Source organism: Leucoraja erinacea, chromosome 5 (genome assembly GCF_028641065.1).
Source record: "Leucoraja erinacea ecotype New England chromosome 5, Leri_hhj_1, whole genome shotgun sequence".
Classification (NCBI taxonomy): Eukaryota; Metazoa; Chordata; class Chondrichthyes; order Rajiformes; family Rajidae; genus Leucoraja; species Leucoraja erinaceus.
The window spans coordinates 37,169-62,309 of record NC_073381.1 but is presented as its reverse complement, the minus strand read 5'-3'; the positions used below and the strand labels follow the sequence as shown (position 1 = coordinate 62,309).

General features: G+C 49.6%; 1 protein-coding gene across 1 annotated transcript in view; it reads right to left on the bottom strand.

Annotated features, from left to right (window-relative positions):
* slc22a16 (solute carrier family 22 member 16) overlaps nt 1-10,983 on the bottom strand; it is a 59,582-nt gene extending 48,599 nt beyond the window's left edge. The window contains 3 exon segments of the mRNA XM_055634945.1: nt 5,345-5,818; nt 10,342-10,484; nt 10,487-10,983. Of these exon segments, the coding sequence (XP_055490920.1) occupies nt 5,345-5,818; nt 10,342-10,484; nt 10,487-10,609 (740 nt within the window). The 5' untranslated portion in view covers nt 10,610-10,983.
* Between the last annotated feature and the right edge of the window lie 14,158 nt (nt 10,984-25,141).

Genomic DNA, 25,141 nt, shown 5'->3' with positions numbered 1-25,141 from the left:
ATACTTATCGTATTTAAAGACGCAAAGTACTTGAGCACTGCGCCGGAGACCCGGGTTCAATCCCGACTACGGGTGCTGTCTGTATGGAGTTTGTACCTTCTCCCCGTGGCTGCGTGGGTTTTCTCTGGGTGCTCCGGTTTCCTCCCACACTCCAAAGACGTACAGGTTTGTAGATTAATTGGCTTGGTTTAAATGTGAAATGTAAAAACATTGTCGCTAGTGTGTGTAGGGTGGTGTTAATGTGCGGGGATCGCTGGTCGGTGCGGGCTCGGTGGGCCGGAGGTCCTGTTTGTCCCTCATAAAACTAAACCAAACCAGACTCAGCGGGTCAGGCAGCATCTGTGGAGAACATGGATAGGTGACTTTTCACAGAGTGCTGGAGTAACTCAGCGGGTCAGGCAGCATCTGTGGAGAACATGGATAGGTGACGTTTCACAGAGTGCTGGAGTAACACAGCGGGTACAGCAGCATCTATGGAGCTAAGGAAATAGGCAACGTTTCGGGCCGAAACCCTTCCGGGTTTCGGCTCGAAACGTTGCCTATTTCCAGAAGGATTTCGGCCCGAAACGTTACCTATTTCCTTAGCTCCATAGATGCTGCTGCACCATAACTGAGTGGGTCAGGCAGCATCTGTGGAGAGTGCTGGAGTAACCCAGCGGGTCAGGCAACATCTGTGGAGAACATGGATAGGTGACGTTTCACAGAGTGCTGGTCAGTAACTCAGCGGGTCAGGCAATGATCTGTGGAGAACATGGATAGGTGACGTTTCACAGAGTGCTGGAGTAACTCAGCGGGTCAGGCAGCATCTGTGGAGAACATGGATAGGTGACGTTTCACAGAGTGCTGGAGTAAACTCAGCGGGACAGGCAGCATCTGTGGAGAACGTGGATAGGTGACGTTTGAGGTCGTGACCCTTGGTAGTTTTAGTACTATCTGGACTCTGTTGGCAAAACACACAGTGCGAGAGCAACTCTGCCGGTCAGGCAGCATCTCTGGGGGGAAATGACCAGTAAATGTTTAGTTTAAGAAGATAGGCACAAAATGCCAGAGTAACTCAGCAGGACAGGCAACATCTCTGGAGTCGAGGAATGGGTGAAGAATGGGTTTAGGGTCAAGGCAGTCTGAAGAAGGGTTTCATCTCGAAACGTCACCCATTCCTCTCCAGAGTTGCTGCCTGTCCCGCTGAGTTACTCCAGAGAATTCCACAGACTCACCACTCTCTGTGAGAAAATGTTTCCTCGTCTCCGTTCTAAATGGCTTACTCCTTATTCTTAAACTGTGGCCCCTGGTTCTGGACTCCCCCAACATTGAGGCCAGTTCATTGGCTATATTTAAGAGGGAGTTAGATGTGGCCCTTGTGGCTAAGGGGATCAGAGGGTATGGAGAGAAGGCAGGTACGGGATACTGAGTTGGATGATCAGCCATGATCATATTGAATGGCGGTGCAGGCTCGAAGGGCCGAATGGCCTACTCCTGCACCTAATTTCCATGTTTCTATGTTTCTAACATGTTTCCTGCCTCTAGTGTGTCCAAGCCCTTAACAATCTTATATGTTTCAATGAGATCCCCTCTCATCCTTCTAAGACACTAAATGTTCCTTCCTACACAATGTTTAGTGTAGTTTGGGTTAGCTTAGTTTATTGTCACGTGTACTGAGGTACAGTGAAAAGCTTTGGGTCCCTTCATCTTTAACACTATTCTTTCTCCACAGATTCAGTCTTGCCTGCTGACTATTCCCATAATTTTTCTGTAGTCGCATTGGTAATTCAGAAAAAGTTCAAGAAGAAACTGCAGATGCTGGAGAATCGAAGGTAGACAAAATTGCTGGAGAAACTCAGCGGGTGAGGCAGCATCTATGGAGCCGCTGTGTTTCTCCAGCAATTTTGTCTACCTTAGTAATTCAGAAAGTTGGGCCGTATATTCTGTGGGCACCAGGAACAGCATGTGCTGGAATCTGGAGAAAAACACTTCACTGAGGCAGAGAATTCCACAGACTCGCAACTCTCTGTGTGAAAAAGTGTTTCCTCGTCTCTGTTCTAAATGGCTTACCCCTTATTCTTAAACTGTGGCCCCTGGTTCTGGACTCCCCCAACATCGGGAACATGTTTCCTGCCTCCAGCCTGTCCAAACTTTAATAATCTTATATGTTTCAATATCCCCTCTCATCCTTCTAAACTCCAGAGTGTACAAGAGTCAAGAGAGTGTTATTGTCCTGTGTCCCAGATAGGACCATGAAATTGTTGCTTGCTGCAGCACAACAGGATATGTAAACATAATACAGAACAGGAGCTTGTTTGATGTCGTATTTAGTAGTGTGATGGCTGTGGGGAAGTAGCTATTCCTGAACCTGGATGTACCAGATTTCAGGCTCCTGTACCTTCATCCCGATGGCAACGGAGAGATGAGTGTGTGGCCAGGATGGTGTGGGTCCTTGATGATGTTGGCAGCCCTTTTGAGGCAGCGACTGCGATAGATCCCTTCGATGGTGGGGAGGTCAGAGCCGATGATGGACTGGGCAGTGGTCACAAGATTTACGAGGATGTCGCCAGGACTAGAGGGTGTGAGCTACAGGGAGAGGTTGAGCAGGCTCTGGGGCTCTATTCCTTGGAGCGCAGGAGGATGAGGGGTGATCTTATAGAGGTGTACAAAATCATGAGAGAAATAGATCGGTTAAGCTGCATGACAAAGAAAAGACTGGATGTCAATTGTCTTGTTGCTGTCTGAGCTGAAGGAATGGTTCGAAGGTTTTGAAATATTTGACTGAGAAATTAAAATGTGAATTACAAATGAAACTAAAGATTCATCGAGAGAGTTAGCAACAGCCGCTAGGCTTAAAAACACAGAAAGTGCTGGAGTAAGGTAAACAAAAGTGCTGGAGAAACTTAGGCAGCATCATCTATGGAGCGGTGGAAATAGGCGACGTTTCGGGCCAAAACCCTTCTTTAGACTGATGTAGGGTGGGGGGAGGGGGGAGAAGAAAGGAGAAAGGAAGAGGAGGAGCCAGAGGGCTGAGGGACAGCTGAGAAGGGGAGGAGACAGCAAGGGCTACCGGAAATTGGATGTTTATTTATTTATGATTGGAATTCAATGTTTATGCCGCTAGGGTGCAGACTGCCCAAGCGGAATATGAGGTGTTGCTCCTCCAATTTGAGGTGGGACTCACTCTGGCCATGGAGGAGGCTCAGGACAGAAAAGTTGGATTGGGAATGGGAGGGGGAGTTGAAGTGCTGAGCCACCGGGAGATCAGGTTGGTTATTGCGAACCGAGCGGAGGTGTTGGGCGAAACGATCGCCAAGCCTGCGCTTGGTCTCATCGATGTACAGCAGCTGACACCTAGAGCAGCGGATGCAATAGATGAAGTTGGAGGAGATGCAGGTCTCTGCCGCGTCTGGAAAGATTGCTTGGGTCCTTGAATGGAGTCGTGGGGGGAAGTAAAGCGACAAGTGTAGCATCTCTTGCGGTTGCTGCAAGGGAAAGTGCCCGGGGAGGGGGTGGTGTGGGAGGGAAGGGAAGAATGGACAAGGGAGTTACGGAGGGAGCAGACAGGGGGGGGGAGATGGGAAGTGCTGGAGTAGCTCAGCAGGTGAGGCCGTAACTGTGGAGAACATGGATAGGTGAACATGGATTCAAGAGTAGCGATAGGCCTGGATAGAGTGGATGTGGAGAGGATGTTTCCACTAGTGGGAGAGTCTAGGACTAGAGGCCACAGCTTCAGAATAAAAGCACGTTCCTTTAGAAAGGAGATGAGGAGATTTTTCTTTAGTCAGAGGGTGGTGAATCTGTGGAATTATTTGGCATAGACGGATGTGGAGACCAAGTCAATGGCTATTTTTAAGGTGGACATGGATAGATTCTTGATTTGTACCATGATGATAGATCAGCCATGATTGAATTGTGTACTAGACTTGATGGGCAGAGTGGTCTAATTCTGCTGCTATCACTTATGAACATGGACAGGTGACTTTTCGGGTCGGGACCGTTCCTCAGACTGAAACGTCACCACCCTCTGACTAGAGAAATCCCCCCTCCCGTTCCCCTGCGTCTGAAGAAGGGTCTCGACCCGAAACGTCACCTATTCCTTCTCTCCAGAGATGCTGCCTGTCCCGCTGAGTAATGGACCTGTCCCACTTAGGAGACTCGATAGGCGACTGCCAGGGACTAGCTTTAATGCACCTACGACACCTGGCATCAACCTACGTGTGGCAGCAAAATCTGTCGCCACTGTTGCCGAAGTTTTTTCAACATGTTGAAAATTTTGTGGCAGTCGCCTGTAGTCACCCAATAAAATCGCCCATGTGGGACACGCACGTTACTCCAGCATTCTGCGTCTGTCTTTTGCGTCTAGAAGGATGAGAGGGATCTCATTGAAACATATAAGATTGTTAATTTCTAATCTAGTATTTCTAATCTAGAATTTAGGAGATTGAGATTCTTATAGAAACTTACAAAATTCTTAAGGGGTTGGACAGGCTAGATGCAGGAAGATTGTTCCTGATGTTGGGGAAGTCCAGGACAAGGGGTCACAGCTTAAGGATAAGGGGGAAATCCTTTAAAACCGAGATGAGAAAAACTTTTTTCACACAGAGAGTGGCGAATCTCTGGAACTCTCTGCCGCAGAGGGTAGTCGAGGCCAGTTCATTGGCTATATATAAGAGGGAGTTAGATGTGGCCCTTGTGGCTAAGGGGATCAGGGGGTATGGAGAGAAGGCAGGTACGGGATACTGAGTTGGATGATCAGCCATGATCATGTTGAATGGCGGTGCAGGCTCGAAGGGCCGAATGGCCTACTCCTGCACCTAATTTCTATGTTTCTATGTTAAGGGTTTGGACGCGCTGGAGGCAGGATACATGTTCCCGATATTGGGGGAGTCCAGAACCAGGGGCCACAGTTTAAGAATAAGGAGTAAGCCATTTAGAACGGAGACGAGGATTTTTCTCACAGTGGTGAGTCTGTGGAATTCTCTGCCTCAGAGGACGGTGGAGGCCGGTTCACTGCATGCTTTCAAGAGAGAGCTAGATAGGGCTCTTAAAGATAGCGGAGTCAGGGGATATAGAAACATAGAAATATAGAAATTAGGTCCAGGAGTAGGCCATTCGGCCCTTCGAGCCTGCACCGCCATTCAATATGATCATGGTTGATCATCCAACTCAGTATCCCGAACCTGCCTTCTCTCCATACCCCCTGATCCCCTTAGCCACAAGGGCCACAATATGGGGAGATGGCAGGAACGGGGTACTGATTGGGGATGATCAGCCGTGATCACATTGAATGGCGGTGCTGGCTCGAAGGGCCGAATGGCCTCCTCCTGCACCCATTGTCTATTGTCTCCAAACTCGGGCTCACCTGTCTGCAATATCTCCGAACACGACGGCTCCGAGCAGGACTCCAAGCATGAAGATGGGCTGGGTGAGCTTAGCCAGCCACGCCCGCTCACACACCAGGTCCCACTCGGTCACGATGCTGTCGGTGATGTGGCCCTGGTCGTAGATGAAGCCGTCGGTGCAGGGGAACGGCGAGCGGTTGCCCGCGAAGGCGTGGGCCAGCTCGGAGCTGCCGAGGCGTTGGTAGCGGCTGCATTGTTCCGCCTCCCACACCTCTCCGTTGTCCAGCCGCCCCACCACCCGCTGGGACCCCGGCGTCCACAGATCCCACAGAGCCGCGGGGTCGTCCGTCCGGTTGGCCACCAGGATTGTGGTCACGTTGCCCGGCAGTCTGCAAATAAACTCCGGCGTGGCAGCGAGGAACACTGAGGCCAAGTAGTGGATCCCACACGCTATAGTCTGCAAGTTGACCACGAAATAGACAGTCGCTTGGAATCTGTAAAAGGCAATGACAACAGACTTGTTTACAATTGGTGAATGAGTACAATTGGTACAAGAGATACAGCGCAGAAAGCAGGCCCTTCGGCACACCGTGTCCGTGCCGGCCAGCGATCCCCGCACACTTTAATAGCCCTGTCCCACGGTACGAGTTCATTCCAAGAGCTCTTCCGAGTTATAAAAATAAAATCAAACTGGTGGTAAGCACGGAGAATGAACGTAGCGGGTACGTCGGAGCTCGGGGACGTCTCTTAGCGGCTCGTAACGCTAACGGCAGGTACTCGGGAAGACTCGCTAACGGCAGGTAAGCTCGGGAAGACTCGTGAAGATTTTTCAACAGGTTGAAAAATGTCCACGAGAGCCCCGAGTACCGACGAGCGGCCGTTACCGTAAATCTCCGCGTTCGAATCAGGGCAAATACTCGGGGAGAGAGCTCTTGGAATGAACTCGTACCGTGGGATGCGGGTTTAACACTGTCCAACACGCGATATGGCCAATTTTACACAGACCAATCCAATTAACCTACAAACCTGTACGTCTATGGAGTGTGGGAGGAAACCGAACATCTCGGATAGACAATAGACAATAGACAATAGGTGCAGGAGTAGGCTTTATCGGCCCTTCGAGCCAGCACCTCCATTCAATGTGATCATGGCTGATCATCCCCAATCAGTACCCCGTTCCTGCCTTCTCCCCATATCCCCTGACTCCGCTATTTTAAAGAGCCCTATCTAGCTCTCTCTTGAAAGCATCCGGAGAACCGGCCTCCACCGCCCTCTGAGACAGAGAATTCCACAGACTCACCACTCTCTGTGTGAAAATGTGGATAAAATCCACACACGCCAGTCACAGAGAGAATGTATAGACAGCAACTGTAGTCAGGATCCACACACACCAGGGACAATATTTACATTTACACCAGGCCAATTAACCTACAAACCTGCACGTCTTTGGAGCGTGGGACGAACACGGAAATCTCGGAGAAAACCCACGCAGATCACGGGGAGAAGGTACAAACTCCGTACAGACAGCACCTGTAGTCGGGATCGAACCCGGGTCTCTGGCGCTGCAAGTGCTGTAAGGCAGCAACGCTACCGCTGCGCCACTGTGCCACCCACGGTGTTTACAGATACAGCCCGGAAACAGGCCCTTCGAATTGTGAAAGGCCTGGATAGAGTGGATGTGGAGAGGATGTTTCCACTAGTGGGAGAGTCTAGAAACAGAGGTCAGAGTCTCAGAATTAAAGGACATTCTTTTAGGAAGGAGATGAGGATGAATTTCTCTAGTCAGAGGGTGGTGAATCTGTGGAATTCATTGCCACAGACGGCTGTGGAGGCCACGTCAATGGATATTTTTAAGGCTGAGGTAGATAGATTCTTGAATAGTGCGGGTGTCAGGGGTTATGGGGAGAAGGCAGGAGAATGGGGTTTGGAGGGAGAGATAGATCAGCGGAGTAGACTCGATGGGACGAATGGCCTGATTCTGCTCCTATGAGCTTATCTCGGAGTAAACCCACATGGTCTCAGGGAGAACGTACAAACTCCATACAGACAGCACCCGTAGCCAGGATTGTAAACTCAAAGAGCCTCTGTAAATTGCCCCCTAGTGTGTAGGCAGTGGATGAGAAAGTGAGAAAACATAACTAGCGTGAATGGGCGATCGATGGTCAGCATGGACTTGATGGGCTGAAGGGCCTGTTTCCACTTTGTATCTCTGAACTAAACTAATCTGAATCGTAAGTTATGGGCCCGAGTTTTTTAAATAGTTTATATTTAATTCACCCAACAGTATGAATATTGATTTCTCTAATTTCAGGCTTCCCTCTCTCTCCACCGCTGCTGGCTCGAAGGGCCGAATGGCCTACTCCTGCACCCATTGTCTATTGTGTACAGTCAGAGATAACACCTCTGCCGTTTATGAGCGGGCAGCACAGTGGCAAAGTGAGTTGTAGCCCCACTGCTGTGTCTCTAAGCTGAGCTGTATGTCTACAGTCTAAAGTACAATACACTTGGATATGGACATGGATGGTAAAGGTTTAGTCTTTAGAGGGATATGGGGCAAATGGGACTAGTGTCGATGTGGCATCTTGGTCGGCATGGACAATCTCACTGCACGGGTGCTGGCAGTTAAAGTGTGGGAGGAAACCGAGGATCTCGGAGAAAACCCACGCAGGTCACGGGGAGAACGTGCAAACTGCAAAAGGTTGACTCCGTACAGACAGCATGGAACCTGGATCTCTGGCGCTGTGAGGCAGCAACTCGAGGGGCCGAATGGCCTACTCCTGCACCTATTGTCTATTGCAGGAGTTCCCAACCTTTTTTTCGTCCCGTTTACCCCCCGGCAACTTTTCGAAAGTAAGTTTACCCCCACCCTGTTTTGTTCAGCAATTTGAATTGACACTTCCACCACAATGAAGCAACCGACAATGGGGACATTTTAAAATACTGTTTTTAACAGATCCAGAATCAACAAATTTACCCTTGGTAAAATTTACCCTTGGTCTATTGTCTATTGTCTATTGAAACCAGCGATCCCGGAGAAAACCCACGCAGATGACAGGGAGAACGTGCAAACTCCGTACAGGCAGCACCCGTAGTCAGGATGGAACCCGGGTCTCCGGCGCTGTGAGGCAGCAGCCACCAGCCACATTCAATCATAACGCACCTCTTCTCAACACACACAGAACAATGAACAGGGCAGGAGCGGAGCAGGCCCTTCTGCCCACAGTTTCCCTGCCGACATTGTGTAGGCTTTCACTTTAGAGATACAGCAGGCAAATACACCGTGTCCGTGCCTGCGTCCGCGCCCGCCTGCAACCACGTCGCACACTAACGCTATCCTACAAACCTGGGACAATTTACAATTTTACCAAAGTCAATTAAACCTGCAAATCTGTACGTTCTGTGGATTGTGGGATGAAACCGGAGCACCCGGAGAAAACCCACGAGGTTCCAGGGAGAAAATGCAAACTCTGTGCAGACAGCACCCGTAGTCGGGATCGAACCCGCGTCTCTGGCGCTGTGAAGCTGCATCTCAAGATAGACTGAATGATGTAACCTCATCTGCCAGCATGTGATCCATGCCCCTCCATTCCCTGCATGTCCATGTGTCCAGTTACTTACTGCCTTTTAACCATGACCACTGTATCTGCCTCCACCACCAGCCCTGACAACGTGCTCCTGACACCCACCACCTCGTGTGTAGAAACACTGCCCCGCACATCCCCTTTCAACCATGTCCCTTCCATTTTAAATCAATGCCCTGTAAGTTTTGACAGTTCCACCATCGGGGGGGAAAAAGAGTTTTGACAAGGTTAATTCCCGGGATGGCGGGACTGTCATATGCTGAGAGAATGGAGCGGCTGGGCTTGTACACTCTGTGGAGTTTAGAAGGATGAGAGGGCATCTCATTGAAACATATAAGATTGTTAAGGTCTTGGACACGCTAGAGGCACGAAACATGTTGCCGATGTTGGGGGAGTCCAGAACCAGGGGCCACACACAGTTTAAGAATAAGGAGTAAGCCATTTAGAACGGAGCCGAGGAAACACTTTTTCTCACAGAGAGTGGTGCGTCTGTGGAATTCTCTGCCTCAGAGGGCGGTGGAGGCTGGTTCTCTGGATGCTTTCAAGAGAGAGCTAGATAGGGCTCTTAAAAATAGCGGGGTCAGGGGATATGGGGAGAAGGCAGGAACGGGGGCCGTTCACGCTAGTTATGTTTTCCCACTTTCTCATCCACTGCCTACACACTAGGGGGCAATTTACAGAGGCTCTTTGAGTTTACAATCCTGGCTACGGGTGCTGTCTGTACTGATTGGGGATAGAAACATGGGCAATAGGTGCAGGAGTAGGCCATTCGGCCCTTCGAGACTGCACCGCCATTCAATATGATCATGGCTGGTCATCCAACTCAGTATCCTGTCACATTGAATGGCGGTGCTGGCTCGAAGGGCCGAATGGCCTACTCCCGCACCTATTGTCTATTGTCTATTGACTGCCTGCCCGCCTTAGGCGTGGCTTCATATTAATCCTCTCAGATCTCCCCCGACCTCCAGCGCTGCAGAGAAAACAATCCAAGTCTGTCCAAACTCACAACGTAGCTAACCCCCCCTCCACCCCCCTCTAACCCCAGCAGCATGCCAGTACGCTAACATTTACACTCCAAATACATTTCACAAGGTTCTTTAGAAATTGTACATCAAATTAGCCAGTGATTCTTAATCTTTTTGGCACCAGTACATGCGAACAAAACACTGTATGTGGGATGTACCTTAGTTAGGTTCCCAAAGATGGGCTCAACAAATTGATATGATATTTGTGTCCCCTTCTTAACACCCAGAAAAGCCCAGTGCGATCCACTGAAGTACGTTGAGGTCTAAGATCAGATTATCTTGGGAATTTAAATACTCCGCAGCCTGTGGCAAAGACACTGTGACAAATTTTCCCGACACACGGTTTTTTTCCCCCGATGAAATCGAAAATTCAGAAAACCAGAGAGCAAAACAATCACTGCTGTTACTCACCGTCCGAAGTGGCCAAGTTTGTCAAAGACCTTCTCCAGAGTTTGCGGTGCCATGGATATGAGAGGGACTTGCTGCCCTGCCTGTCGAGAGACAGAGGAGAGAGAGAGAGAGAGAGAGAGAGAGAGTGAGAGAGAGAGGGAGAGAGAACTTTAAAAGAACGAAAGGTAATGAGAGACTTGAGGACAACGTTAGATAAGTAGGCAGTGGGCCAACATTCGCTCCTCCCACAGCCTGCCCGCCCGCCACAGGAAAAACACACATTGCACATGCCAGCAAAACTAATCTTGCAGTTATTTTCTTCCAACGTTCAATGTTAAAGCAGTCAATTGACAATAAAAATGTTAGCCTTCAAGGTGGACACAAAATGCCGGAGTGGCTCAGCGGGTCAGGCAGCATCTTTGCAGGGAAGGAATGGGTGACGTTTTGGGTCGAGACCCTTAGAGTGATCGCCAGAGAGAGTGATACAGCGTAGACTCAGGCCCTTTGGCCCAACTTGCCCACACCGGCCAACACATCATAGAGACATAGAAACACAGAAAATAGGTGCAGGAGTAGGCCATTCGACCCTTCGAGCCTGCACCATATAACCATATAACCATATAACAATTACAGCATGGAAACAGGCCATCTTGACCCTTCTAGTCCGTGCCGAACACATAATCTCCCCTAGTCCCATATACCTGCGCTCAGACCATAACCCTCCATTCCCTTCCCATCCATATAACTATCCAACTCACCATTCGCCATTCAATGTGATCATGGCTGATCATCCAACTCAGTATCCTGTACCTGCCTTCTCTCCATACCCCCTGATCCCTTTAGCCACAAGGGCCACGTCTAACTCCCTCTTAAATATAGCCAATGAACTGGCCAAGCTACAATAGTAGGCCCCCCTCAGTCATGACTGACCATGGGTGATGCATCCTGGTGGGATGGATGCAAGCCTGGGCGATCGATGTCATGTGGAGGACAGGCTGTTGCCCATGCAGCATGTCCCCCCTCTCCACGTCGCTGATCGATCCAAAGGAACAGCAGGGCCGTCACAGTTTGGCACCAGCGCCATCGCAGGAGCTGGTTGTAGACAACGACGAACTGCCTTAGGGGCTCCGACTCCAGATTTTCTTGAGGTTTACTCCAGGAGCCTTTTCCATGACTGGATATGGCCACAAGGCAGTGGAGGTTTTAAATCAGAGTTTTCCCTCTCCTAGATGGACCGCCTTCCCAGGCTGACGAGCCCCGTCTGCCCGAGACTCGTGGGGGCGGGAGAGTCTACCTTCCTGTGCAGGTCTACAACACCTGCCCACTGCCCAGGTACAATAGACAATAGACAACAAGTGCAGGAGTAGGCCATTCGGCCTATCGAGCCAGCACTGCCATTCAATGGCTGATCATTCCCAATCAGTACCCCGTTCCTGCCTTCTCCCCATATCCCCTGACTGCACTGTCTTCAAGAGCCCTATCTAGCTCTCTCTTGAAAGTATCCAGAGAACCTGCCTCCACAGCCCTCTGAGGCAGAGACACTTGTCCCACCTTCCCATATCTCTATAAACCTGTCTAAACCTGGCTTTGGAGTATGGGAGGAAGCCAGAGCACCCGGAGAGAAGCCACGCAGGTCACAGGAAGAAGGTACTGACAGCGCCCAGAGTCAGGATGGAACCCGGGTCTCTGGCGCTGTGAGGCAGCAACTCTACCGCTGCGCCACCGTGCCGCGCTTGTTACAGATTAAGATACACTTTTCCACTTATGCCTGTAACTCTCTAGCAGCTGCTGCATGCTGACGTGTCACCCATGCCCTTACAATTTAAAGAAAAATTTCATTGCTTTATTTTGAATCCTTAACCACCTTGGTGTGGTTTACATATGATGTGTGTATCTCTCTGTATCTCTGTACATCTTTGCATTGGCAGTCTCAAAGGTCACCTTGATGCCCTCACAGAAGTATTATGCTTCACTCCACGGACTACACACACTTGTACAATACTCTATCTTGTGATGAGCGATGGATGTAAATCGTATAAAGCAGCCTCCCTTTTTCTCAACTTTTCAATGACTTTTAAATGTGTGGCATCTTTGTGGGCCTGTCCCACTTAGGCGTTATATTAGCCGGTGATTGCCGCGGTGAATGGTCGCCAGTCGTCTCCTCAGTCGCCCAAAGGGTCGGAGCGTCTTTCTGATCGCCGCTGGATTGTCAACATGTTCAAAAATGTTCGGCGAAAATTTTCCAAAATAGGGCTCTGGTGAGACCACATCTGGAGGATTGTGTATAGTTTTGGTCGCCTAATTTGAGGAAGGACATCCTTGTGATTGAGGCAGTGCAGCGTAGGTTCACCAGATTGATCCCTGGGATGGCGGGACTGTCAAAGATTGAAAAGACTAGGCTTGTATTCACTGGAGTTTAGAAGGATGAGGGGGGGATCATATAGAAACATATAAACTATAAAAGGACTGGACAAGCTAGATGCAGGAAAAATGTTCCCAATGTTGGGCGAGTCCAGAACCAGGGGGCCCAGAATTAAGGGGAGGTCATTTAAGACTGAGGTGAGAAAAAACGTTTTCACCCAGAGAGTTGTGAATGTATGGAATTCCCTGCCACAGAGGGCAGTGGAGGCCAAGTCACTGGATGTATTTAAGAGAGAGTGAGATAGAGCTCTAGGGGCTAGTGGAGTCAAGGGATATGGGGAGAAGGCAGGCACGGGTTATTGATAGGGGACGATCAGCCATGATCACAATGAATGGCGGTGCTGGCTCAAAGGGCCGAATGGCCTCCTCCTGCACCTATTTTCTATGTTTCTATGATCGTGGCAACCATGGGTTTGATGCCAATGAGTGCAGCTTTATCAGACATGATCACAATGAATGGCGGTGCTGGCTCAAAGGGCTGAATGGCCAACTCCTGCACCTATTGTCTATTGATGTAGGTGCTGTCGTCAGTTGTCGCCAGGTTAATGTCGGTTGTCACCACTGCTGACTTCGGCGAATTCCGTTGTCATAATCGCACACAGTCCCCCAAAAAAATTGCCTATGTGGGACAGGCCCATTAGCCCAGTGGCCGTTTTTTGTGGCGACCTGTTACGGCTATGACAGTCGCCAGCAGTCACCTTATAGAGACTTTCTTATAGAAACTTACAACATTCTTAAGGGGTTGGACAGGCTAGATGCAGGAAGATTGTTCCCGATGGTGGGGAAGTCCAGGACAAGGGGTCACAGTTTAAGGATAAGGGGAAAGTCTTTTAGGACCGAGATGAGGAAAAACATTTTTACACAGAGAGTGGTGAATCTGTGGAACTCTCTGCCACAGAAGGTAGTCGAGGCCAGTTCATTGGCCATATTTAAGAGGGAGTTAGATGTGGCCCTTGTGGCTAAAGGGATCAGGGGGTATGAGAGAAGGCAGGTACGGGATACTGAGTTGGATGATCAGCCATGATCATATTGAATGGTGGTGCAGGCTCGAAGGGCCGAATGGCCTCTACTCCTGCACCTAATTTCTATGTTTCTATGTTTCTAAAACTCGCCACGGTGGGACAGGCCCACTAGGGTCGCCATCTTTCTCACTCCAAAATAAGGGACAAAATGTCAAATATACGGGACAAATTCCCGACGGCAATTCGTTGACCGACTGGGCCGTGGCTGGGTGAATGATGAGTTGGCCCCGGGTGCTGGACTGCACACAAAGCCCAGCCGGCGGGCCAGCGGAGGAGTTTTAGCCCGGGGGCCGCGTGACGTCACGCGTAAAGTCCGGCGCCCCATCCAACTCCTGAACCGGTGATCGGCCATGAGAAGGAGGGGTGGTGGTGGTGGTGTCGGTAGCAAGCGAAGGTCTGAAGGTCGGACGGGTGGCCGGGCTGACGACCGACGGGGCCACGGGCGAGGCGCTGCTGCTGCTGCACTCCACGGGCTGCACTACGTCGGGACGGGTGAGGCGGGGGCCGGACGCGGCGCTCTGACCCGACAGTCCCCTCGACCCGAGTAGGAGCGGTCAAATACGGGACAAGGGCGGTCCCGTACAGGACTAACCAATTTAACCCAATATATGGGATGTCCCAGCTAATACCGGACAGTTGGCAATCCTAGGCACCTTATCAAAGGCCTTCTGAAAATCTAGGTATACAACATCTACAACCTCCCCTCTGTCTGTCCTGCTATTAACTTTTTCAAAGAACTCCAGCAGATTTGTCAGGTAAGATCTTCCCTTCACAAAGCTATGATGACTTTGGCCTATTTTATCATAAACTAAGTATCATGTAACCTCATCCTTTATAATTGACTAACCAGCCATTAATAGACAATAGACAATAGACAATAGGTGCAGGAGTAGGCCATTCGGCCTTTCAAGCCACCACCGCCATTCAATGTGATCATGGCTGATCATCCCCAATCAGTACCCCGTTCCTGCCTTCTCCCCCATATCCTCTGACTCCGCTATCTTTAAGAGCTCTATCTAGCTTTCTCTTGAAAGTATCCAGAGAACCGGCCTCCACCGCCCTCTGAGGCAGAGAATTCCACAGACTCACCACTCTCTGTGAGAAAAAGTGTTTCCTCGTCTCCGTTTTAAATGGCTTACTCCTTATTCTTAAACTGTGGCCCCTGGTTCAGGACTCCTCCAACATCGGGAACGTGTTTCCTGCCTCTAGCGTGTCCAAGCCCTTAACAATCTTATATGTTTCAGAAGCCATCGATGTCAGGCTAAGCGGCCGATAGTTTCCGCGTTTCTGCTGTGCTCCCTTCTTGTACAAAGAGGTGATATTTGCAATTTTCTCAATCTTCAGGAACCAACTCCTAACTCTAGTGAGTGTTGAAATATCACAACTAAAGCCTCCGCAATCTCTGAGGCCAGAACCCTGGGGTGCAGTCCATCTGGTGACTCTTCAACCCACAGATCTTTCAGTCTTCCTTAGTAATCGCCACTCCACTAACTTCCACCCTCTGACTCTCTGGGATTACAGGCACGTTGCTGGGGACACTTGGCGGGTGCGGCAGCATCTATGGAGCGAAGGAAATAGGCAACGTTTCGTCCCGAAACGTTGCCTATTTCCTTCGCTCGATAGATGCTGCCGCACCCGCTGAGATTCTCCAGCACTTTTGTCCACCTTCGATTTTCCAGCATCTGCAGTTCCTTCTTGAACACATCGCTGGTGTCTTCCACTGTGAAGACTGATGCTAAAAAGTTATTAAATTTCTCTGCCATTTCTAGATTTCCGGTTATCACTTCCCCTGCATCATTCTCCAGCGGCCCAACGTCCACTCTTGCCTCTTTATCATTCTTTATATATCCGTAGAAACTCTTGCTATCCTCTTTTATATTATTGGCTAACTTACATTCCCACTTCATCTTTTCTCCACATGTTGTTCTTTTAGTGCTTCAAATCAAGTCCTCCAGTCCCATAGTCTGGTTGGGAAAAGGGGAAGTGCAACGGGATCTGGGGGTCCTTTTTCATCAGTCTATGAAAGTAAGCACGCGGGTAATAGCAGGCAGTGAAGGAAGCGAATGGCATGCTGGCCTTTACAACAAGAGGAGTTGAGTATAGGTCCTTCTGCAGTTGTACAGAGCCCTAGTGAGACCACACCTGGAGTATCGTGTGCAGTTTTGGTCCCCTAATTTGAGGAAGGAAATTCTTGCTATTGAGGGAGCCCAGCGTAGGTTCACAAGGTTAATTCCCGGGATGGCAGGACTGTCAAATGCTGAGAGAATGGAGCAGCTGGGCTTGTACACTCTGGGGTTTAGAAGGATGAGAGGGTATCTCATTGAAACATATAGAAACATAGAAACATAGAAAATAGGTGCAGGAGTAGGCCATTCGGCCCTTCGAGCCTGCACCGCCATTCAATGTGATCATGGCTGATCATCCAACTCAGTATCCCGTACCTGCCTTCTCTCCATACCCCCTGATCCCCTTGGCCACAAGGGCCACATCTAACTCCCTCTTAAATATAGCCAATGAACTGGCCTCAACTACCCTCTGTGGCAGAGAGTTCCAGAGATTCACCACTCTCTGTGTGAAAAAAGTTCTCCTCATCTCGGTTTTAAAGGATTTCCCCCTTATCCTTAAGCTGTGACCCCTTGTCCTGGACTTCCCCAACATCGGGAACAATCTTCCTGCATCTAGCCTGTCCAACCCCTTAAGAATTTTGTAAGTTTCTATAAGATCCCCTCTCAATCTCCTAAATTCTAGAGAGTATAAACCAAGTCTATCCAGTCTTTCTTCATAAGACAGTCCTGACATCCCAGGAATCAGTCTGGTGAACCTTCTCTGCACTCCCTCTATGGCAATATGTCTTCCTCAGATTTGGAGACCAAAACTGCACGCAATACTCCAGGTGTGGTCTCAGCAAGACCCTGTACAACTGCAGTAGAACCTCCCTGCTGCTATACTCAAATCCTCTTGCTATGAAAGCCAACATACCATTCGCTTTCTTTACTGCCTGCTGCACCTGCATGCCTACCTTCAATGACTGGTGTACCATGACACCCAGGTCTCGCTGCATCTCCCCCTTTCCCAATCGGCCACCATTTAGATAATAGTCTGCTTTCCCGTTTTTGCCACCAAAATGGATAACCTCACATTTATCCACATTATACTGCATCTGCCAAACATTTGCCCACTCACCCAGCCTATCCAAGTCACCTTGCAGTCTCCTAGCATCCTCCTCACACCTAACACTGCCCCCCCAGCTTAGTGTCATCTGCAAACTTGGAGATATTGCCTTCAATTCCCTCATCCAGATCATTAATATATATTGTAAATAGCTGGGGTCCCAGTACTGAGCCTTGCGGTACCCCACTAGTCACTGCCTGCCATTGTGAAAAGGACCCGTTTACTACTACTCTTTGTTTCCTGTTTGCCAGCCAGTTCTCTATCCACATCAATACTGAACCCCCAATGCCGTGTGCTTTAAGATTGTTAAGGGCTTGGACGCGCTAGAGGCAGGAAACATGTTCCCGATGTTGGGGGAGTCCAGAACCAGGGGCCACACAGTTTAAGAATAAGGGGTAAGCCATTTAGAACGGAGACGAGGAAACACTTTTTCACACAGAGAGTTGTGAATCTGTGGAATTCTCTGCCTCAGAGGGCGGTGGAGGCAGGTTCTCTGTATACTTTCAAGAGAGAGCTAGATAGGGCTCTTAAAGATAGCGTAGTCAGGGGATATGGGGAGAAGGCAGGAACGGGGTACTGATTGGGGATGATCAGCCATGATCACATTGAATGGCGGTGCTGGCTCGAAGGGCCGAATGGCCGAATGCAGCTATTATCTATTGTCAATAGACAATAGATAATAGGTGCAGGAGTAGGGATGTCAGAGGTTATGGGGAGAAGGCAGGAGAATGGGGTTAGGAGGCAGAGATAGATCAGACATGATTGAATGGCGGATTAGACTTGATGGGCTGAATGGCCTTATTCTTCTCCTATCCCTTATGACCTTATGATCAAAGATAGTCAGAGGGTCCCCAATGAGGAGACCTATGACTGTGTCTCTGTGTCTCTGTGTCTCTGCGTATCTGTGTATCTGTGTATCTGTGTATCTGTGTATCTGTGTCTCTGCGTATCTGTGTATCTGTGTCTCTATCTGTGTATCTGTGTCTCTGTGTCTCTGTAACTGTTCCAGAATGCCTCTAATGGGCAAGTGCATTGCGAAGAGGTTTCCAAGATCAACACTCTGCCTGCTTATGGATGTCACATTCTGGAGTTATTTATGGACTCACATATATACATATTAGTCAGTATTTAATCCTTTGCTGCCCCCACCGACACTGTACACTCATGGGATCCATTACACAGAGCAATGAATCAGGCGGTAGACAAAAATGCTGGAGAAACTCAGCGGGTGAGGCAGCATCTACAGCGCGAAGGAAGTAGACAACGTTTCGGGTCGAGACACTTCTTCAGATTGATGTGAGAGTGTGTGGGGGGGGGGGGGGGGTTGAGGGTTGAGGGGGGGGTGTGAGTGAGGGGGGGGGTCGGAAGAAGAAAGGAAGAGGTGGAGACAGTGGGCTGAGGGAGAGCTGGGAAGGGGAGGAGAAAGCAGGGACTACCTGAAATTGGAGAAGTCAATGTTCATACCGCTGGGGTGCAGACTGCCCAAGCAAAATACGAGGTGCTGCTCCTCCAATTTGAGGTGGGCCTCACTCTGCCCATGGAGGAGGCCCAGGACAGAAAGGTCGGATTCGGAATGGGAGGGGGAGTTGAAGTGCTGAGCCACCGGGAGATCAGGTTGGTTATTGCGAATCGAGTGGACGTGTTGGGCGAAACGATCGCCAAGCCTGCGCTTGGTCTCACCGATGTAGAGCAGCTGACATCTAGAGCAGCGGATGCAATAGATGAGGTTGGAGGAGGTGCAGGTGAATCTCTGCCGCACCTGGAACGACTGCTTGGGTCCTTGAATGGAGTCGAGGGGGAAGATAAAGCGACAAGTGTAGCATCTCTTGCGGTTGCTGAAAGGGAAAGTGCCCGGAGAGGGGGTGGTTCGGGTGAGAAAAGGGACAAATTGACCAGGGAGTTACGGAGGGAGCAGTATTTTCGAATTTTCGGAAATTTTCGATTTTCCAGCATCTGCAGTTCCTTCTTAAACAGCAATGAATCAGACCCTCGCCCATCGCTGTATGTTGTTGTCACTAGCGGGCGGAGCACCAAGGCAAATTCCTTGTATGTGAATACTTGGCCAATAAACGTATTCATTCAAACGTATTCATTCATAGCATCGAACAGTTTGTGTCGGCTGTTAATAAGAATCAAACCGCATTTTTCTCAAAGGGTTAAATGTCCCCGTTTGCCACATGCGGCGTGGTGGTTTCTCCACGATGAAATGGAATTGACATAAACGCTGCCAAAATATGGCGACTGTGCGTTTGTGGTCGAGTAAGAGAATTTCACCGTTCTGTCCAAGAGTCAAGAGTGCTTTATTGTCCAATGTCCCAGATAGAACAATTACATTCTTACACGAAGAACATTCTTGTCAGAATATTCTTGGGAAAAGGGGAAGTACCACGGGATCTGGGGGTCCATGTACATCTGTCTATAAAAGTAAGCATACAGGTACAGCAGGCAGTGAAGAAAGCGAATGGCATGTTGGCCTTCATAACAAGAGGAATCGAATATAGGAGCAAAGAGGTCCTTCTGCAGATGTACAGAGCCCTAGTGAGACCACACCTGGCGTATTGTGTGCAGTTTTGGTCCCCTAATTTGAGGAAGGACATTCTTGCTATTGAGGGAGTGCAGCGTAGGTTTACAAGGTTAATTCCCAGGATGGCGGGACTGTCATATGCTGAGAGAATGGAGCAGCTGGGCTTGTACACTCTAGAGTTTCGAAGGATGAGAGGGAATCTCATTGGAGCATATAAGATTGTTAAGGGCTTGGTCACGCTAGAGGCAGGAAACATGTTCCCGATGTTGGGGGAGTCCAGAACCAGGGGCCACAGTTTAAGAATAAGGAGGAAGCCATTTAGAACGGAGACGAGGAAACACTTTTTCTCACAGAGGGTGGTGAGTCTGTGGAATTCTCTGCCTCAGAGGGCGGTGGAGGCAGGTTCTCTGGATGTGACCGTCTGGTTCTAGAATGCCTCTAATGGGTAATTCAGCGGGTCAGGCAGCATCTCTGAAGAAAAGGGATAGGTGACATTTGACATACCATGAACTATTTTATTGAATCAATGACAAGCTGGAAGGAGTACAGAGAAGATTTACGAGGATGTTGCCATGACTCGAGAGCCTGAGCTACAGGGAGAGGTTGAGCAGGCTGGGACTCTATTCCTTGGAGCACAGGAGGATGAGGGGTGATCTTATAGAGGTGTACAACATCATGAGAGGAATAGATCGGGTGAATGCACAGAGTCTTTTAATATTTTATGTGTCATTCTTAACTATCACTGTTGTCACCTGCGGGCAGAGCACCAAGGCAAATTCCTTGTATGTGAATACTTGGCCAATAAACTTATTCATTCATTCATTTGGAGTGGGGGAATTAAGAACCAGATGACATTGGCTTAAGGTGAGAGGGGAAAGATTTAAAAGGAATTCTGGGCACCTTTTGCACACAGAGGGTGGTCAGTGTATGGAACGAGTTGCCAGAGGAAGTAGTTGAGGCAGGTAGTATAACAACAGAACGAGATTAAGTTAAAACAAATGTAGGTCCCTTGCAGTCAGAAACAGGGGAGTTGATCATGGGGAACAAGGATATGGCGGACCAATTGAATAACTACTTTGGTTCCGTCTTCACTAAGGAAGACATGAATAATTTGCCGGAAATAGCAGGGGACCGCGGGTCAAAGGAGTTGGAGGAATTGAGTGAAATCCAGGTTAGCCGGGAAGTGGTGTTGGGTAAATTGAATGGATTAAAGGCCGATAAATCCCCAGGGCCAGATAGGCTGCATCCCAGAGTACTTAAGGAAGTAGCTCCAGAAATAGTGGATGCATTAGTAATAATCTTTCAAAACTCTTTAGATTCTGGAGTAGTTCCTGAAGATTGGCGGGTAGCAAACGTAACCCCACTTTTTAAGAAGGGAGGGAGAGAGAAAATGGGGAATTACAGACCAGTTAGTCTAACATCGGTAGTGGGGAAACTGCTAGAGTCAGTTATTAAAGATGGGATAGCAGCACATTTGGAAAGTGGTGAAATCATTGGACAAAGTCAGCATGGATTTACGAAAGGTAAATCATGTCTGACGAATCTTATAGAATTTTTCGAGGATGTAACTAGTAGCGTGGATAGGGGAGAACCAGTGGATGTGGTGTATCTGGACTTCCAGAAGGCTTTCGACAAGGTCCCACATAAGAAATTAGTATACAAACTTAAAGCACAAGGCATTGGGGGTTCAGTATTGATGTGGATAGAGAACTGGCTGGCAAACAGGAAGCAAAGAGTAGGAGTAAACGGGTCCTTTTCACAATGGCAGGCAGTGACTAGTGGGGTACCCCAAGGCTCAGTACTGGGACCCCAGCTATTTACAATATATATTAATGATCTGGATGAGGGAATTGAAGGCAATATCTCCAAGTTTGCGGATGACACTAAGCTGGGGGGCAGTGTTAGCTGTGAGGAGGATGCTAGGAGACTGCAGGGTGACTTGGATAGGCTGGGTGAGTGGGCAAATGTTTGGCAGATGCAGTATAATGTGGATAAATGTGAGGTTATCCATTTTGGTGGCAAAAACAGGAAAGCAGACTATTATCTAAATGGTGGCCGATTGGGAAAGGGGGAGATGCAGCGAGACCTGGGTGTCATGGTACACCAGTCATTGAAGGTAGGCATGCAGGTGCAGCAGGCAGTAAAGAAAGCGAATGGTATGTTAGCTTTCATTGCAAAAGGATTTGAGTATAGGAGCAGAGAGGTTCTACTGCAGTTGTACAGGGTCTTGGTGAGACCACACCTGGAGTATTGCGTACAGTTTTGGTCTCCAAATCTGAGGAAGGACATTATTGCCATAGAGGGAGTGCAGAGACGGTTCACCAGACTGATTCCTGGGATGTCAGGACTGTCTTATGAAGAAAGACTGGATAGACTTGGTTTATACTCTCTAGGATTTAGGAGATTGAGAGGGGATCTTATAGAAACTTACAAAATTCTTAAGGGGTTGGACAGGCTAGATGCAGGAAGATTGTTCCCGATGTTAGGGAAGTCCAGGACAAGGGGTCACAGCTTAAGGATAAAGGGGAAATCCTTTAAAACCGAGAGGAGAAGAACTTTTTTCACGCAGAGAGTGGTGAATCTCTGGAACTCTCTGCCACAGAGGGGTAGTTGAGGCCAGTTCATTGGCTATATTTAAGAGGGAGTTAGATGTGGCCCTTGTGGCTAAGGGGATCAGGGGGTATGGAGAGAAGGCAGGTACGGGATACTGAGTTGGATGATCAGCCATGATCATATTGAATGGCGGTGCAGGCTCGAAGGGCCGAATGGCCTACTCCTGCACCTAATTTCTATGTTTCTATGTTTCTAACATCTGAGAAACACTTGGACAGCTACATGGATAGGAAACGTTGAGAGAGATATAGGTCAAACATGGGCAAACGGAGCAGAATTAGGCCATTCAGCCTGTGGCATCTACTCTGCCATTCAATCAAGACTGATCTCTCAAACCCATTCTCGTGCCTTCTCCCCGTAACCCCGGCCTAGCCTATAAGGGGCATCTTGGACGAGTTGGGCCGAAGGGCCTGTTCCTGTATAGGAAGGAACTGCAGATGCTGGTTTAAACCAAAGATAGACACAAAAAACTGGAGTAAAGGGCCTGTCCCACGAGCATGCGACTCCATGCGGCAAGCGCGGCCTAACGTGGTCACTTGAGCCGTACGGCCTCGCGGGGCCGGTCCCACTTCGACCGCCGGAGCCATATGGAGTTGTGCGGAGCTGGTCCCGACATCGCGCGGGGCTCCGAAAACTGACCGTGTTCAAAAATTCCGCCTCAACGCCGTACGCACCTCCTCGACGGGCGTGCGCAGCGTCTCGACGCCGGACGCAGTGTCTTCACGCTATACGTCACGCGCGAACTTCCCGCGGACTTCGCTCGAACTTCACGTCACTCACTAGACCTCCGCGCGGCCCCCGCTTCCGGTTTGGTCGCGCTCGCCGCATGCAGGCGCATGCTGGTGGGACCGGCCCTTAACTCAGTGGGTCAGGCAGCATCTCTGGGGTAAAGGAATAGGTGACGTTCCGGGTCGAGACTCTTCCTCAGGCCTTTTCCTGTATGTGTGACTCTATAACTCTCTGTGACTAAGATTTAGCATTCAAGATGAGGACTTACCCACAGCTGAGACTGCATGGAATAACCTCTATGTGGTAACTTCAACAGCAGCCATAAGAATATCCTCCTTAAATGACACAGGCAGTAAATGTCTAGTCAAAGTCAAAGTCACATTTATTCATCACATGCACCCGAAGGTGCAGTGAAATGAATTTGCCAGCAGCGATACACTTAAAAAGAACACACAATACACAATAGCATTTAACACAAACATCCACCACAACATTCTTCACTGTGGTGGAAGGCAACAAAGTTCAGCCAGTCCTCCTCCTTTGTTCACCCGTGGTCGGGGCCATGAACCCTCCGTAGTCGCCGCTACGGACAGCGCCATCTACAGGCCCTCTGGTCGGGATGATCTAAACTCCGATGTCGGGACGGGGGTCGAACACATTCCGCGGCTTAGAGCGCCCGAATCGGCACTTTCCTATTGGAGACCACGGTTTCAGGATGTTATAGGCTGCAGGCTGGCGGTCGGAGCTCTTCTCCGGTGATCCCCGGCAAGGGATCCCAGACTCCGCGATGGTAAGTCCACGCCACGCCCGCGGCTAGAGGCTCCGCAGACCACAGCCCCATGTTGTCAAAGTCACCAGGCCAGCGATCGGAGCACTCCTCTCTGGCGACCCCCGGCAAGGGTTCGCCCACTCCGCGATGGAAAAGTCCACGCTGTGCCCGCTGATGAAGCTCTGGTCCCGACTCCAGGAAAGGCCGCTCCAATCCAAGCATTTAGGCCGCGAGAGGGGAGGCGGAGAAGCTACGTGGGAAAAGTTGCCTCTCCAGCGAGGGTGACTGATGAACAGTTTCCCCTTCCCCCCCCCCCCCCCCCCCCCACCCCCCACCCACCCCCCCCCACACACACACAGACACACCGGGAACACACCCAAAACAAACCAAAAAAAAACAAAAAAAGTGAAAATAACGGACACGCTGCTGGCAGGGCAGCCGACTCGCAACGCCCCCTACTGACCTAGTTGTGGTAGTGTTACCAGGGCAGCACGATGGCTCAGCAGTAGAGTTTGTGCCTCACAGCGTCAGAGACCCGGGTTCCATCCTGACTATGGGTGCTGTCTGAACGGAGTTTGTACCTTCTCCCCGTGTCCCCAGCGTACGTTTTCCCCGGGTCATTTTTATACTGACGAATTGTAATGTTTATGTTGGCCTAAAATTGGACACCTTGATAGTGTCCTCTGTGATGTTCAAAGGAAAGACTCAGAACTGATAAGTGATAGGAGCTGAATTAGGCCATTTGACCCATCAAGTCCACTCCGCCATCAATCATGGCTGATCTATCTCTCCCTCCTAACCCCATTCTCCTGCCTTCATCCCCGTAACCTCTGACACCTGCACTAATCAAGAGATCTTCGGTTTCCTCCCACACTCCAAAGACGTACAGGTTTGTAGGTTCATTAGTGTCGGTGATATTGTAAATTGCCCCAACAGCCAGCACCTGAAGTCAGGACGGAACCTGGGACTCTAGCGCAATGAGGCAGCAACTCTACCGCTGCGCCACCTTGCCGCCCGGATCATTTTACCCGGAGTAGGGGAATCGAGAACTGGGTTTACAATGGGATGGGAAAGATTTAATAGGAACTTGAGGGGCAACTTTTTCACACTGAGGCTCGTGAGTGTATGGAATGAGCTGCCAGAGGAGGTCGTTGAGAGGGCATCTTATTGAAACATATAGGATTATTAAGGGTTTGGACACGCTAGAGGCAGGAAACTTGTTCCTGATGTTGGGGGAGTCCAGAACCAGGGGCCACAGTTTAAGAATAAGGGGTAAGCCATTTAGAACGGAGACGAGGAAACACTTTTTCTCACAGAGAGTTGCGAGTCTGTGGAATTCACTGCCTCAGATGGCAGTGGAGGCCAGTTCTCTGGATGCTTTCAAGAAAGAGTTAGACAGGGCTCTTAAAGAAAGCGGAGTCAACGGATATGGGGAGAAGGCAGGAATGGGCTACTGATTGGGGACGATCAGCCATGATCACATTGAATGGCAGTGCTGGCTTGAAGGGCCGAATGGCCTATTGTCTATTGTCTATTGAGGCAGGTACAATAACAACATCTACAGTATAAGAT